The sequence below is a fragment of the Saccostrea echinata genome, unplaced genomic scaffold, assembly GCF_033153115.1.
Source record: "Saccostrea echinata isolate AGI-Se365-2 ecotype Australia unplaced genomic scaffold, CSIRO_AGI_Sech_v1 ptg000007l, whole genome shotgun sequence".
Lineage (NCBI taxonomy): Eukaryota > Metazoa > Mollusca > Bivalvia > Ostreida > Ostreidae > Saccostrea > Saccostrea echinata.
The window spans coordinates 3,307,972-3,325,136 of NW_026889756.1; the positions used below are offsets into that span (position 1 = coordinate 3,307,972).

Below are 17,165 nucleotides of genomic sequence, written 5' to 3' on the forward strand. Positions count from 1 at the left end.
TCATCCAACATTTATATCTATGGAATTGAAACCATGGTAAATTCTTCAACTATTCAGCGCATGCGTACAATAAAGTGGAAGAAGTGAAGCAATATTTTTGTGATGGGTTATACAAAGATTTTTTTTACTTTTATTTTTCTCCATTAAATTAGATTTTTTAGGTTCTGAAACCTGTAATTTTCTGAAACCTAATATCTTCAAGAACTGAACAAAATTTGCATGTGTCATGCAAAAATTCTTCTGTTGTCAATTTTCCCATTTGTCCATCAGAGTGTCACTTTAATTTAAAAAAAAAAAAATCAATCATTGAATTTTGAATTCTTTGGCCTGAGAAACTATTAATTAATTTTTGGGGGCCAAAGTAAAAATTATGTTTGGACAAGTAAATAAAAGTGAAAAAATGCTAATGTAGAGCCCTGCATGTACATCATAATTGTGTAACACTGACAGAAAAGTTGTATTCCTGCTTACTAGTGGCAGTTCATAAGAGAAATAACTTTTAAATTATCAAAAAGAAATCCCTATGGATGAAAAATGAAACATGTACTTATTTAAATATTGAAAACTGCATTTACGAGGTTTCATGTTTATCATTTTTTTTCTGTTTATCGATTTGTATATTTATTGTGATCCTTTCCTGGCATGTATCAAGACAAAAGTAACACTGAGGTATTGTACTATGTAACAGAAAAAAAAAATTCTCCAGTAAGACGGACTTTACCTGTACATACCTGTATGAATAACGCTTCCTGATGCATTTAAACATTCAATCCAGGAACAACCAGTATTATTACAGCAGGTGTCGTAAGTAACTGAGGCATTACACCCACCAACTGAAACAAGAGTAGGATACATATTTAATGCTCCTCAGAGTCACAAACCTCAACACCTAGTCAATCAGAAGGCAGAATGTCCTGGCCAATCAGAAGGCAGAATGAATGAATGTTACCACCAATCAGAAGGCTGGGTGCCCTTGCTAGAGTAACAAACCTCAACCCTGAGCCAATCAGAAGGCAGGATGCCCTTGTTAGATGATTTATTGTGTATTAAGTTGTTCATACCTATCAGTAAAATTGTTTTCACATTATAAACTACATGTACAATCATGGCTCTGCTGTTCTTGAGAAAAGTTTTTAAGATTTGTTCCTACTGAAAATTTGGAATTTTTTTTAACTGTTGATTATAACTTTTAGCAATTTTATGCATGCAAAGTATTTGCAAAAATAAATCAACAAGACATAAATTCAATTAAATGTAATGAATTTTAATTTTAATTATGCTTGAATGTAGAACGTATTTAAAATTATATTGTTTTAATGATCACTTAAGAAATTTTGACCTAAATAAATGAAATTATCTTAAATTCAAATAAAGTGGAATACATGTATTTCCATTCTTAGTCAATAGTGTTTATCTAAAGGTTTGTTTTACATGACTTCATCTTTCAATTATGACCTGACACTAATATGGAGACAACAAAACTTCTGAGTGAGTTTAAAATTGCCAAACAACGGACCACAGCACCCATTCAATTTATAAATTATCGATTTTCTGCAGCCAAAAATTCCTGGGCAGTTATTGTCTTATCCCGACTACCTGAACTCTGTGTGCACTGAAATGAATAGAAATTTTCATTCGCAATAACTGAAATAAGAGGGTCTGACTGAATAAAGCAACATACACAGGCAACAAAAGAAAACATGTAATTCATACAATTAATTGCAAAAAAAAAATAAAATAAAGTGAGTTTCCTTATTTTTGAGTTTCTATACCCCCCTAGCTGATTTTTTATAAAAATCGCCATTGGTTTAACAGGCAAATTGTGCCCAAGCACTGCTTACATATGTACTATATGTACGATTAATAACTCATACTTAAGATATTCAGTTTAGTTTTATTTCTAGCAATGTTGTGAATTCTCAAAATTAAAAGGTTAATGTAAAATTAAACATATTGCATTTTTAATAAAAATTTGCAAAAATAAATAGACATAAAAACTTTCAGATTTGCGACATATACTTCCATGTTCAACGTTGATCCCCTAATGTGATCTCACCAATTTTCATATGAATTTATGTCAGTGAAACAGTTAAAATTTAAATTACATCATATATACAGTTATCATTTTTTTCCTTCAACCATGAAATTAACAAGAAGTCTGTGAGCCAACGCTCACTAGTAATACCCCCGCTCTGATGTGACTCTGATGTGAATATACACAAGTTCAGTTACGGACAGACACATGGATAAAGAGGAAGTTGACATCCTACAAAAATGAATCCTATCATATTGCATGCCTCAACAAAGAGTGTGCTAAAATTTCACGCATCTGCAATGAATAGTTGCTGAGAAAACTGCAGCGAAAATTTGTTATGTATGGTACGGACAGATGAACAGATAAACATGAAGATAACATCAAATTCATACAAAAAAGGACCCCAACATATGGCATGCCTAAACAAAGGGTGTGCTAAAATTTCAAGCATCTGCGATGAGTAGTTGCTGAGAAAACTGCGATAAAAAATTTGTTATGGACAGACAGACACACACACACACAGACACACTAGGGTAAAACAGTATACCCTCCTCTCCTTTGGAACGGGGGTATAAAAAACCACAAACCGAAGTTTTTTTTTTCTTCCTCAAACCAGGACAATGTGAGCTCACGGACATACATGACTTTATGGTAAATCTCACCTTGAATGTCTGGAGTCTCACTTGTTTCTGGTGGCTTTTGTGTAGTTACTGGGTCTGCAGCATCACCTGTGAAATTTAAATGAATTTTTTTTCACCACTTGAGTTCATATTAAAGCATAATTAAATAACCACTCATATAAAAACATATTCATATATCAATAGCTGATGCTTACTTTACTAGCATATTGTTAACTCTCTTGTGAACTGGGAGCAATAACTTAAGGACATACCCAACGTACCTTACCTACTGATAATTTTTCAAGATATTCTTAATTTAAGATAATAGTGCCATCAGGTGTTCGTCGACAAAAAATCAGCTTGCATTACCAGGGGGTTTGAAAAGATAACAAATGACAAAAATTCTTGTATTATTTAAAGAAAAATACACAAAAATTACTAAACATATATTCTAGATGTTTTGTTTATCTAAACTTGTTTTGGAAGAAGTGTACAACAGCATATATAGACTTAGAAATGTAGCACACAATTCCTTTAAGTAGTGGAACTCTTCAACTCCAGGGAAGAAGACAATAAAGTTCAAACTACGTTGCGTATGTCCTTAATTAAAAGCAGATCTGCCAGCCCTTCTGATTTTGGCGTAAGGCTTATGTTTTGAGCATCTAAAGTACGCCTTATGATTTATCTATTTATCCAAACTATTTCCGTTTCTTTTCGGCAAAGTTTGAAATACCAGTATTTTTATGATCTGTGTGCCTTTCGTTTTCACTATTACAGTGCATACTTGTAATGTCATTTTCCGTTTCTATGCTCACTTATGATATCAAACATTTTATTAATAACATGAACAAAATGGATAAATATCAAGTGGCCAGGGGTTAAAATGGCCCCTGGACATATTCTTACGATTTTTTGTTTCATGATTTTGGCAGCTTTGCTTAAAGCCATCATTTTTCTTTTGCAGTTATGATTCAATAACTTATAATTCAAGTCTTAATTATCTCATATATTACATAGTTTTGTCATAATCATGCAAATCTTAAAAAGAAATCATTTAAAGCATTGCTTAGTACATATATTAACTTGTAAATCATTTTTTAAAAATAAATATGTGTAAATATGTTATATGTATATACATATCTGTCAGATTATTGTTCATAATACTTTATTGTATTTACTGAAAAAAAAAATGATTGAATTTTCCAACTCCATGCATCCTGCTACATTTACTCATTACATACATCAATAAATATATTTATATGTACAGACTGTATAATTAAGACAAAAAAAAACATGTTTTAAAACTAGGGATGTCAACGAATAGTCGACTATTCAACTCTCAGTCGAATGGACCGACGATCAAATAATGAAACGACATTTGAATATTATTATAATTAAATATTAAATGTAATAAAAGAGTGATAAAGAGATGGAGTTCTCATCACAAAATCGAGAAACTGTCTTTCCTCAGAAACAGTCGATAACATAATTTTCCTCAACGAAAAACAGTTGATTTTCCATGTACATACAGAAAGTAATTAAAGTAATTATAAGCGCTTCACTACTGCGAGAAGCTGAGAATTATTTGTCAGTAACTGCCTGTATTGTTTTTGTAATAAATTATCCACCAATATACTGGGCTTTGTTTGTAACATTATTAACTGGACTTGATTTTACACCATGTACCAGTTATCTTTTGTTATTTTAAGATTGCTCAAATGCAAGGAACAAACCATGATAACTGTGTCATGTTTTGACACTTCGATAATTATTAAAACATTTTAAACTGTTTAAGGACATTTTGATAGCTAGAGAAATCAATAATGAAATAAGCAGTATCTAATTACTGTTTAACAATTTCACAGGCACCTGACTTGTGGATAGTGCATGTGAGATTAACCCCCCCCCCCCCCCCCTCTTCCCCCAATTTATTTCATAATAAGCTTTTAAAAATGTTGGCTGGCAATTTTTAATGCATACTAAAATAAAAACTGACTGCATGTACATGAATTCCATTGACAGGGAAATCCTACATTTTGGCGAATGTTCCTAAATTTATTTCATATCATGCTATCCACGCGTTACGTTGCATTAATTTTGAAATAAATTTTATTTTCAGAAAATGTTCCGAATATTCGACTATCATTCAAATAATGCAATCGAATAATCAACTAAGGGAAATAAATATTTTGACATCCCATTTAAAACATGACAAAAGAAAATAACTTATTAACTTTAGGAAGGTAAAAGGAATAGGTGTATTTTTTATCATCCTATGTGGCTTAGCAAATTTTATAGACCATAAGAGATAACCCTGTACTTCAATACCACTTGTTTCCATTGTTATCATTATGTCTTCTACTCATTTGTAAACATAAAACAGTTAGACATAAAATCCACCTTGAACAGTTGCTACATGTATACCCAGAAACACTCTGCCATTGCAAAGAAGAACTCATTTAAACACGATTTAAAATTTTTAAATATCTAGCTGCCTTTTAAAAAAACCTGATGAAGCAAGAAGTGATAGTCCCCGAAATTGAAAAATGCATTTTCTCTATCAATTATATCTTGCATTTGATAATGCAAGGAAAAAAATACAAATACCTGCACAAGGAAACCTAGCATTTTTATTTTAAATGAATTCATCCCATTTGTTGCCACTTTTCAAGGCATTCACCACAATTATAACAAGTTATATTGATGCAAAGCATCAAATCGGCCGCAAAAATATATCAAATTTTATCATTTTGAAGTATTTCCACAAGAAAGAGTCCAAAGAAAAAATCCAAGAAAAATTTTACACTTGCTTTACTTTTTTCTGTGCATACTTTAACACATTAATTTTCAGTGATCAATTGTTAAATATTTATCCAAAGAAATAAATTCATGGATATGAAAATCGGTTTGAGATAAAGGATAGGAATGTATTATCATCAAATTATTTGATTCAAGGACAAATGCAACAAATATATAAAATTATCATGAATGTCTGACAAAAAAGGACGTACAAACTTCACGTGCTCATACCCTGGATCTTCATCACTTGATAATGCTGATCAGTGTTGTGATGGATTTGTATGTGAAGTGCAGAACAAAAAATTCATTGTGTCACTTGCAATTTGCAGTGTATTGAAAACAAAATTTTGTTCTTATTCCAATTTATTAATCATTTTCTGGGTTAGGCACTGTATATTCATATCCGAAACTCAATACTTTTGGTTTTTATATCTTACGCACGCCCATGTTGGGGAGCATGAAACGACTTTTTGTAAAATCATTAAATTAATAAATATCTGACGAGAAATGAAAAAAAGATTGAAACACAATAACAAGCATTTAGATTTAGTAATAAGCAAATTTTTAAAACTTTTATTCAGAACTTTTATGTATATTATCCGTAACAAATTATTCCAACGAAGCATTGAAAAAATAACGTCTCATTTCCTCATGTGCATATTCTAATATAACCACAAATATATCAGCTGCTGCTGCGGCCAATAATCACAAATATTATAAAATTTATTAAAATTCGGCCTGGTTTGTGACAATAGGTTCTTTTATAAAAAGAGAATAGGCGGGTCTTAGTACAATAGAGGGATATGCATGTTTGAGGAATCTACCTTATATGGCTATTGTTATTATTTCGCACATAGTCGCTTACCGAGAACAGTTGTCCAATCCGATGACAGAACGACAAAACATGCTGGTTTACTATATGTTTACATTTTATCACAGGCACGTGGTTTAGGTCAATTTACACAATATCTCTACTACATTTCAAACTTTTAATGGTCAGCCAAGGCTATTTATACATAATAATACGCATGGAACCGCAGTGTTTACCGTTTAGGGCCAAGAATGAAACTTCTATTCACTGATTCTCGGGAATACGGTGTAGACCTAGCGAATTGCCCACCGAACGCTTTACAAAACTTTTAACTATGTATATTTATAAATCAATTGTTTGTAAATGTGAACTGGGAAATTGTAGATCCGTGTCTAATCTGTGACTCAAATGCATAAAAAATGTTTATCGGAAAGCAGGTTAAAAAACCCAATCTTTTTTCCAAGCAGAAAATGTCCTTAGTATTTTTGTGGTACTCACTAGTTATGCAACTCATTTAGCTGATTGGTCAGTTAGAAAGTATCGCCAGTGCATCGATTAGCATATGAATTTATTCTTACGTCAGAAAAAAATAGTTTCGTCGATCTGTTCATAATGGGAAAGGCCAGCTAGATTTTACAATTTTTTTAAAAACAACATGTGAGTGCAGTTAGGTACATTTTTCTCCTTTCACATATAGGTAGATTTCAATAAAAGACAGTGACCAGCCAAAGGAGAAAAATGTACCTACTTGCGCTCGTATATTTTAAGGGCTTCAAAGAGTGGGGCGGGGATAAAATTCAATGGGAATTGGATGTAAACATGGTACCCCTACTCAAAAGAAAGACATATCTTCCAAATCATGTTTCTATTTTCGGTAAAAGTAGTATTTTATGAAGGTATACATATCAGTGATTAAATGCATGCAAAAATTAGAGTAAAATTTAGATATTTGATTTTTTGTCAATTTAATGGGGGCCATATGTCACATCATCCTTTTTCAATGCCCTGGACCCCCAACTTCGATAAAAAGATGATTTTAAATATCATAATTTTTGTCTTCTTTACAATTTTGTGGGGAAAAAATTGACAGATAACTCTTCCACTCTCCTTTTTGCTTGTGAATTTTGCACTGTGAACATGGTTTGTAGTCAAATACAGTCAAACCTTATTATTTTGAACTCAGTGGGACCAAGAAGAAACGTTTAGATATGCAAGGGTTCGAGATAATGAGGGTAAAATACTTAAAGAAAAAATACTTGGGACTATTAAATCACTTTCAATTGACATATCGGTGGTATTCGAGATATCTAAGTTCGAAATACCGAAGTTCAACTGTATCGTGGGGAAAGAAATTTTGTTTAAATTACAACATTTTCTGTCTTTTTTCCATTGGTGGATCTAGAATATATCAAAGAGATGTAACTCTATATTTCAGAAAATCTCTTTTTTTTAATATGTATATATACACTTTCATTTTCATTCCTCACAATTTTTTTTTTAAAATAAATTTAAAAAATCAAGGTATTTTTGTCAGATCATAGAACACATGCAAGCAACTGCATGCTAAAAAAATTCAATGAAATCATCTTGTATACATGGTATAGTCTATTTATCTTTATTTTGGGAAAAAAAAAAAAAAAAAAAAAGAGATAAAGTTCCTCCAGGAAATATAGGGTTGAGTGAAGGGAAACAGAAAAGGAAGTTCTAGAAAATTATTCATCTTCATATCATAAACAGAATTGACATATACTATATGCTTTCATTGTCATAAAAAGAGTGGTGTTGCTGAATCTACACTTTTATCTATTTATAAAATAACTTAATTTTTTAAGACATGAATGTATCTTCATTATTTTACAGGACCCAGAATCACAGCCAAATAGAGGCAGTTTCCCATAAAAACATAGGAAATATAGTCATATTCCCACAAAATTAACTATATTTTACCGATTGTTTTTAAGACTTGTTAATTTACTTTCCAAAATAGAAGAAAATAGCTGCTTTTAAAATATCGCTTATAAACACTGAACTCTGGGTACTAAAACTTTAGATTTCACACTGGATCAACACCCAATTCACGCGTGTATACTCCTTTTTTTTTATTTAAAGACTTTTTTTTACTCCTTAGTACTGATTGCATTCACATTCAATCTGTTTTTAATTAATTTCAAATTGTCTGTTAGTACTTTCAAGCCAAATAAAAAAGTGGACAGTCATCATATGAACCTTGATCAGAGAATAAAATGCCAACAGGAAGAATTTCTCAGTTTTGATTTTTTTTTTTTCTTGAAACAATTGTAACAAGCAAGGAGAAAAATGTGACAGACCAGACGGGGATTCGAACCCGGGCCCACTGAATCTCCAGTCAGGCGCTCTACCAACTGAGCTATCTGGCCACCAGCAAAATTAAGAACCCACCTGACTGACCCACAATGTTTTTAAACTGATCGAATGATTATCATTTTTGTTTTGTTGGAAGGTACTAGGAATGGGTATCAGTAAAAATTTCCTATTGTGATATATCACGATTTTCTCCCAAAAATATCACAATAAATCGTGATATTTTTACACACAATTTTTACTACAATATCAAATGAATTTCCATTATATTTCTTTAAAAACTGCTATAAAAACATAACTTTTTGTTTTAAATTTTTATTTATTTAATATAAAGAATGTTTGGATGCAGTTGTTTAATTGTTTTCAACATTTTTACAATTCCGGTAATTGTCATTCAAAAGATTGAACAAACAAATGAATAATTTACGGAATTTACAGATATGTACCAAATACCGGTATTTTAGTCTTCGTATCACGATACGTATCAGGCAATAAAAAATCGTGATATACCGGTATACCGATAAAATTGCGCATCCCTAGAAGGTACACACATAAAAAAAAGATTTTGTTAAAATTAATTTGGTGCTCAATCACAGTACTCTATTATTTTTCATATCACCTAACTTATTTCTCATCTGCTGCAATAAAGGTAGGTAAGATTTATACTAACAGTAGGTCTACTCTTAAACAGGTTGGGACAAATTGCCCAGAACAGGATATACATGTAATAGCCTGTTTGTACAAAAATGAGGATTTTTCTTTCATCTATAAATTCTGTATCAAAATACTAAAAAAGCAAAAACTTTTGTTTAACAAGTTTTTCTGTATCCCCACTGTTTACAGAAGGTTGATCCCTTTGAAGATCCTAAACTTCATTGGGATCAATGTCACAAACTGTAGGGTTACAGGAAAACTTGCTTGCCAAAATTTATTGCATTCAGTGTATATACCTGTTTATCAATGCAAATTTACTGTATATACGAGTTGCCATAGGACTCCTGACATTGTGAGGATGGCTAAATTGCTAATTCAAGCCATAGGGTCTTGAGATAATCTTTGCAAAAATGGGTATATAGTATAGTAGGGAAGAAGGGATCTAACGAGCTGCTATTAATTCCTTAGTGCCTCGCTTCAAACTGTCGAAACTTCGATTTTATTAAAAAATCCATGAAAAAATTTTGCCAGTCAAAAGGCAGAATGTTGCCTTTTATTGTCATAAATAAATCTTTACCTTACTTTGTTAAAACTTTAAAAAAAATTTGAACTTTTGAGAATTAGGTCAAAGTCCTAACCCTACACCATTTTCTTCCATCAAATTTTCGTTCATTACCTTAATTTTTCCACATATATAATACTATATACCAGTGATTTGGAAGGGCTTGCGCCATGCACCCTAGTCACGTTGAAGTAAAAATTGCGCATTAAATCAACCATTGGCGGCGCCAAGATGTGCATCCATTTTTTAGCGATGTACGTTACTTAGAAATATTTTGCGTACAACTTTCTAACTTGTTTTACTTTAGTTTTAAATACAGTCATTTTAATACAACAAATCTCACTTGGTTAAAACCCATCAAAACTGCTTCTTGTTATATGAAGCCTCACCGCACAATCCAAAATTTGATGTTATTGATCCAAAATATGGGTAAATGTGTGCTGGTTCCTTTAAATGTGCTGCACTGCATACAGTTCACGAAAAATTAGATTTGGTTAATAAAAAACATGTTTTCTTTTGTACTTCATATTTGTTTGTCAATTTGTTATGTCTAAAAATGGCTCTTTGGAATACAGTCATTTTACCGGTAACAATTAAATCTGTTTGTTATGTCCTGCACGCAACCTACACGGTCGAAGTTCAAAATGTTCTTGGTTGTTGTTTAATATGCTTTTCAAATAAGTGGTACCAAAATATGAATTGTACAGGCACAGAGATGTCAATTACAACATCCTGCCACCCCCCCCCCCCCATTTTCCTAGTTTTGAATTGATTTTTCAGTATAGAATCGAGCGCCCTCTACTATTGCTGACCCAATAAATAAAATCGGTGGATCGAAATTATTGTTGAAATATGCCTTCAAGAAAATTCTACAAAAAGTATATAAACATTATTACCTGTTGATTTAAATGATTTTTTTCTAAAACAGTATGAAAAATTTTGCATTTTATGACAAACTTTTCAAGATATTCTTCATTAAAATTAAATCAACCATCTCAGAGACATAATTTTCATGGATTATCTTTGCTTGTAATTTGTTTTGGTACTATTTTCACTTCTGTAAGCTTTTCATGTTCATATAAAACAACTTTTTTTCGAACTTCGAAAATTCATGATTCAAAACTATAGGAAAACAACATGTGGTTAGTTTGTATGTTATAATTTCATTTAAAAGTCAATAAATTATTGTTTATTTTAATATTTTTAATTAACTTGTTACAATTATCCTAAATATTGATAACATACTCAATCTGGATCAACAACACACTGAAAAGTTTGATTTAGGTGCATTTGTTCACACACTTTCGTTTTCTATTACTTGCACTTGCGTGTGTTCAAAACTTGGTCATATCGTATCAAATTGTAAATCATGTGGAAAATAATCATGCAGATTCTACAAAGACACAACACAGGGATAGAATATTCATCCTTTTATTGTATTTATACCTAGTAAGAATTTTTCAAATCCATCACTTTGTTTTTCAAGAATAATTAAATAAAAAATTATTCAATACTGGCAAATATTCGTTACCGGTAATATGACTGTCTATTAGATAGCTGGCTCATTCATTTTCAAAATGGCTCATTAAAAATTTTGACAGTTGCGCCATAGTCCCTTTGACATTCATGGCCTTCCCAATCACTGATACACCAGATTTTGCTAAGATTGTCTCAAGACCCTACGATTCAAGCTACATGGCTAACCAAGAGATTGTGCCAAACCCGATTAAAAAAACAAAGTTTAATACGGTTGATCACCATTCACAATTTCAGTTTACTAACAATGCAGACTAGTACTTTATAAACTTTAAATTATAATACAAAAAACCAATTTTTTTAATGTATGAATTCCTTCCTTGTTGAAGGACTACATCAAAACAAAGCCCACGCTGCACCTGTTGATTCAACTTGATTGCAAACTCACACTTCTACGATGTCATTCAGTCTAATTAAAAAACTTTAGCAAAACTATAAATACAATAGACTGATGGGGAAGGAGGACAGGGGCCGGGGTACGAGGTACGGGGGGCTGGGCACGAAGGACACACGTGTCACCTGTCATCGGGTCGTTCTGTCACATGATTGCGACTTACCCCTACAAGACGTCAGACACACCAAAACCAACAGCACGACACCGATTCCAAAATGGATAAATCTATTCATCGTTGTCTCTATACAAGGTACAATGCAGAGGTAAAATCAGCTGTGCGTGTTTTCTCCGAATGTAATAGCTTTCGTTTTACAGATTTTTCTGAGCACTTACGTCATAACCGGATATAACCAGAATTAATTTTTTTGTAACCTCGAACCCGATGACGATTTATCACATGATTAAACTTGGGAGCGGATCAAAAAGCTAAACATGTTTTCCATTGGTGAATTTGAATATCACTATGATTCATGTCACCCGGGCTTAATAATGCCTTGTTTATGGTAAAGAAAACCATAGTTAAAGATTATAAAATAAAATTAGAATTTACTACGGGGTTTGTCCAATGCAAAAAAGTGCGAAGATCTGCCTGAATATAATGAACACTATTGTTTGTCAGATTTTTTGAGAAGTCCCCCCCCCCCCTATCGAAACCGTTGCTATGGGTCTGGTAAAATCGTCCCATGGTAATATTGTAATGTATAAATAAAATTGGTTTGTGAAAAAGTTGGAATCCCGGGGGGGGGGGGGGGGTACTTCCGAACAAAATCTTTACAAGCAAAAATTTACAAAAACCTAAACTGACCAAAAGAGTGTGTGTGTGTGGGGGGGGGGGGGGCAACTTCCCAATATTATCTGATAAGCAAAAAAAATATGCTAATTTACTGTCCAAATCCTGTAATTTGCCAGTGCTCGACCTTACACAACATCAAAAAGTGTGTGTGTGGGGGGGGGGGGGGGGGGGCAACCAGCATCTAAAGGAAAATTTACTATAGCAAAATACTATACTCAGAAAAAAGTAGCCCCCCTCCCCCCCCCCCCCGCGTTCTACGGGCCTGACCTTAACTTCTGAGTTTTACCTACTTTTGAAAAACTTTAACCTTGGTCGTGAGCTTGTCGTACGGGGGCATCAGTTTCACAAACACATCTTTATTATTATTTTTCATCTTTTGGAGAAGTGTTTTAAATTCTCCCCCGTTACATCAAACTAAGCTGTCCACTTGCTCAAAGTTTATCGTGATAAATATCATTTGAGTAATTATGTATATACTGATACCTTTATCGCCCCTCATCATAGTCATACTAGATATGTAAATAAAGGTAATAACACAGATTTTACAATCTGACGGTTAAGTTCACTGTGTTTTACCAGGACAACTGGGAATAAATTAATTCGTAGTAAATTTGACCGGTCGTATAGGATCTTCACCATGGCCCTTCCATGGAGGCTTAGTGCACATGTATTTTTCTTTCTGATCTTTGTACTCTGTGATGCACGTAAGATTTTATCATATAGAAGAAACTTTTTAGATATTTCTATCTCAAGGCAATCCGTAAACTCTAGATCTATCATTATACTTACATGTAGTTTATGTATACCCTTATACAGAAAATACCACTATACAGATCACAACTGAAGGCAACAACTCAACAGCAGTAATTACTTCAGAATCCACCCTACCAAATACAGAATCCACCCCTACATCGCCAGTGACGTCGGACACTGTAACCACGCCCACGGACAGCACTGAAAAAGTAAACAGCAGTACAGTAGAACCAAACTCCACCGGAACTACAAGAACCAGTATCATGACGTCACAAACGACTACCGAGGATTTCTCCACCCTACCGGCTAACCAGACCTCCACCCCCAAAACAACTAGATCCCCGCCCGCTTCTACCCCTAAGCCTGGATTTGATGGTGCTTCGTTTGGGGGAGGGATAGCTTTGGGTGTTGGGATTGTGTTGTTCTTTATATTAGGAAGAATGGTCTTTATAAAACTTAAAACCAGAGTGACAGGACCTAATTATGAAGTGTTGTGAGCTTACTTTTTGGATTCGTACTTTTAATTGTGATTGGTGTCATTTTTCATTAACTTAATTTGTATCTTAATTATCTGTATCATTCACATATTCTGTTTCTTGCATACTCGATTTTCATAGAAGTTCCCAATTCCTCTCAGTGCTGGGACTAACAATTTATTTTGCGATGGATGCTTTATAATTCCCTCCGAGTTGTCATCTAATACATGTACTGTCACTGCATTATAAACCAGTAAAACTGGAAAATGAATATGTATCAATTTATTCATACTTTTCTTTTCCAAATGCATGTACACAGTAGTTTCCAATAGTATATTTATGATTCATTACATGGCTGGCGCAAATAGATTGCTCTGTTAAATATAGATTTTTATCCTTAATGTTAAATTTAATCGAGTTTGAAATTTTTTTTTAAAAAAAATTAAATAATTAAAGTAATTTGATAAGCTTTAGTAATTTTATAACAAAATAGGTATATATAAACATCCTGAGTCATTTTTACTTACTTTATTTTGTATTTTTTATTTTGGAAATCGAAATTCTTCAGAAAATTGTTGAACTGTACTAATTGATGGAATGTAAAATAGAGAACAATAAGAACAATGTTGATTATATCTTGTCCGGAAAAAAAGATTCCAATTGACCTGAAAATCGAGAAGAATTTAACAATTATTCCTGAAGTCAATAAATGTACTTAACGTAGAACCTACGTCTTATGACGTCATAGTTGTGAACGAATGCAAGACTGTCTCAGCTAATGAAAATACACAACTGTGATAAATGAATGACATGCAACTTTTTTGAAGGAATGCAAAGCTGCTAAGAAATCTTCAGTTGACTAAATAGTACAATATCTTGATGATATGTCGTCTAAATCCTAAATCTATTAAATATTGTGTTTATTGTTTGTAATGTCTATCATGAAATGAAATGTATTCATTTTCATAATTTTTTCTTAATTATTCATTTGGATTTTTAGTAGTTGGTGTATAATAATAACAATTCGCTAAGTATTAATTTTTTAAATAGAAGTTCCATTTTTGGATAAATATTCATATTGTAAATCTGAAAGTAACACAAAAACATTCATTTAATCATGAAAGCCTGTGTAAGTGCAGTATTACTGCAGTATTACTAGTAAGACTAGTATTGACAAAAAAATATCTCTTATTAGTTTGCGGGGAAAGGTATATATTTTAATCATTTTTTGTAATCATTTGGGTATGTTCTTCATCATATTAAGGATTGAAAACACTGTCACAAAGACTTTTGGTAAATATTTAAAAATTTAGGGTTGTTGATGAACTAAAAATCCTTTTAAAAATATTGAGTGCATTAGCGTATATTTATTGAAATGTGGATTTAATCTTCCATGTCAATTGAAGAAAAACGAATTTATTTTTGAATAATATTTCTATCTATTCTTCAGTTAATGAAATCTATAAACAAAGGTATTTGAAGAAGTATTTTTGTGATTTTCTATATATATATATATATTCTTATGACCATGTACCCTTAAAAACGGCTGAAAATAATAGTTGCCGTGTATAAAAATCATTCTAAATTGTGCCTGTTGCACTACATTTAATAACAAGGAAACATGCCATGTATTTTTAACTGATGAATAAGCAAGTGCTAATTACTCATTTTGAAAAGTTTGAAAATCCTGTGACAAAGACTTTTCCGACATAGGTTCTACCTTAATTAATCGAATACTTTTTTCTTCAAAGAAAATATAACAATAGCTCTTTAAAATCGGTTACGTATTGAAAATACCCGCAATTTATTACAAAGTAAACATGCCGTGTCTGATCAGAAAGAAAATTTCTAAACTTTATGAATAAATATATGTTTTAGGAGGATGAATGCAGGGAGGTAGTGCCGTTTTTAAGAATCGACTCGAGTGCATAAAATAATTAAGAAACCAAAATAAAAGCCTGAAAAAACTTACCCCCATCAAAAAAAAAGAAAAGAAAGAAGACTGCCCAAACGAAAAAAAGGGGGGCTCTCTTAGAAAAAAGGGGGCCATCCCCCACTCCCTAAATGTCATTTTATGTAGACACAGATTTCATTGTCCTTCATTGTCAATGAGGTTACATATATTCATATTAACTAACCCCCCTTCAAAACAAAAGAGAGAGAGAGAGAGAGAGAGAGAGAGAGAGAGAGAGAGAGAGAGAGAGAAGACTACCCAAACGCAAAAAGGCAGAGGGGGCTCTCTTTGAAAAAAAAAAATTGGGGCCACCCCCCCCTCCTCAATACTACTTTCCCGAAATGTCATTTTATGTAGACACAATTTTACTTGTCCTTCATTGCCAAGATTGTGCATATATTCTTTTTTAAATAAGATTTATACGATGAATGACTTTTTATAAAATAATATCTATGGGGATGGGAGGGGGAGTTTTGTTACTTTTAAAAGTTATAAAATTTATACACCTGTAGAGATGACAAAACAGTAATCAGGTTATGTCATGTGTATGAACTGTCCGTTCGTAATTACAAGCGAGACATAATCAACAGCTAGATACATTGTATCACATGCATTTATTTTATCTTATCCCATACGCCTGTACATTGTGAAATACAACAAATATTTGTACAAATGACTGATTTATCAGCCAAACCTGTGGTTTATACGCCAGAGTTTATCTTCATTAATAATGACATGCAACCACGTGACGAGAAGAGAAGACAACAACCAATCCTTTTACAATCACAGAAATTTTGTTCTGGGATTTTTGTCCTTTAAGGTCAAGATCTAGTAAATGAGTTTAGTCTGTCTTTTGGTGCTAGATCCATTATGACGTCATAATTGATTTAATTTTATTTTTTCCCGTATTTTATGGCTATAACAGAATTAAGTAGAAAATGACACATTTTCATGGAATTCAATTTGAAATCATTTCAAAAGGAACCCCGATACCTATATTCAATTTAATATCATTTTAAAGAAGAGGTCAAGAAGATATGAAAAGCCGTTTACTGAGAGACTGTAGGCAATATTGATGCATTTTGTTTGTCTGAGATGGAGAAAACTCCCATTTTTATACCTGATTTTCTTCATTTTTCATTGAAAAGGGCAGTTTAAAATGTGTTTTTTCGTTCCGTTTATCTAAATATTATGCCCCGATACACCTCAATTTATTTAGCTACAATTGTAATATATTATTAAAGAAATTTGTTTCTCAAATTTGAGAAATCTGTAGGCACTCTTCATTTACTAGATCTTGACCTTAAAGGTCTGACGACACTTTCCTTGAATTTATCTTTATTTCTCTATAACTGACCAAAACTTGCAAACATACATATTATTACATTTGTATCTTGTGATTTCTAAACTGGTTTCAAAATTTCTAACATATATATAT

General features: G+C 32.3%; 2 protein-coding genes across 2 annotated transcripts in view; one reads left to right on the forward strand and one right to left on the reverse strand.

Moving 5' to 3' along the window:
- The window catches only part of LOC133180736 (sialomucin core protein 24-like), a 49,019-nt gene extending 36,929 nt beyond the window's left edge, over nucleotides 1-12,090 (reverse strand). Inside the window, exons 1-3 of the mRNA XM_061315205.1 lie at nucleotides 11,915-12,090; nucleotides 2,698-2,763; nucleotides 732-833 (exon numbers count right to left, since the gene is read on the reverse strand). Coding sequence (XP_061171189.1) covers nucleotides 732-833; nucleotides 2,698-2,763; nucleotides 11,915-11,984 — 238 coding nt within the window. The 5' untranslated portion in view covers nucleotides 11,985-12,090. The remainder of the gene's footprint in view (nucleotides 1-731; nucleotides 834-2,697; nucleotides 2,764-11,914) is intronic.
- A 1,091-nt stretch (nucleotides 12,091-13,181) lies between these two features.
- Nucleotides 13,182-13,937, forward strand: LOC133180639 (uncharacterized). The gene is made up of 2 exons (XM_061315110.1): nucleotides 13,182-13,248; nucleotides 13,361-13,937. Exons 1-2 carry the CDS (start codon nucleotides 13,182-13,184, stop codon nucleotides 13,792-13,794), a joined length of 501 nt encoding a protein of 166 aa, XP_061171094.1. The 3' UTR covers nucleotides 13,795-13,937.
- Nucleotides 13,938-17,165: the final 3,228 nt, after the last annotated feature.

Bases quoted from the DNA above. Each gene is read 5' to 3' on its own strand.
- LOC133180639 (XM_061315110.1), top strand. From the start codon at position 13,182: ATGGCCCTTCCATGGAGGCTTAGTGCACATGTATTTTTCTTTCTGATC. The intron at 13,249-13,360 runs GTAAGATTTTAT...ACCCTTATACAG, and splicing joins CTTTGTACTCTGTGATGCAC to AAAATACCACTATACAGATC.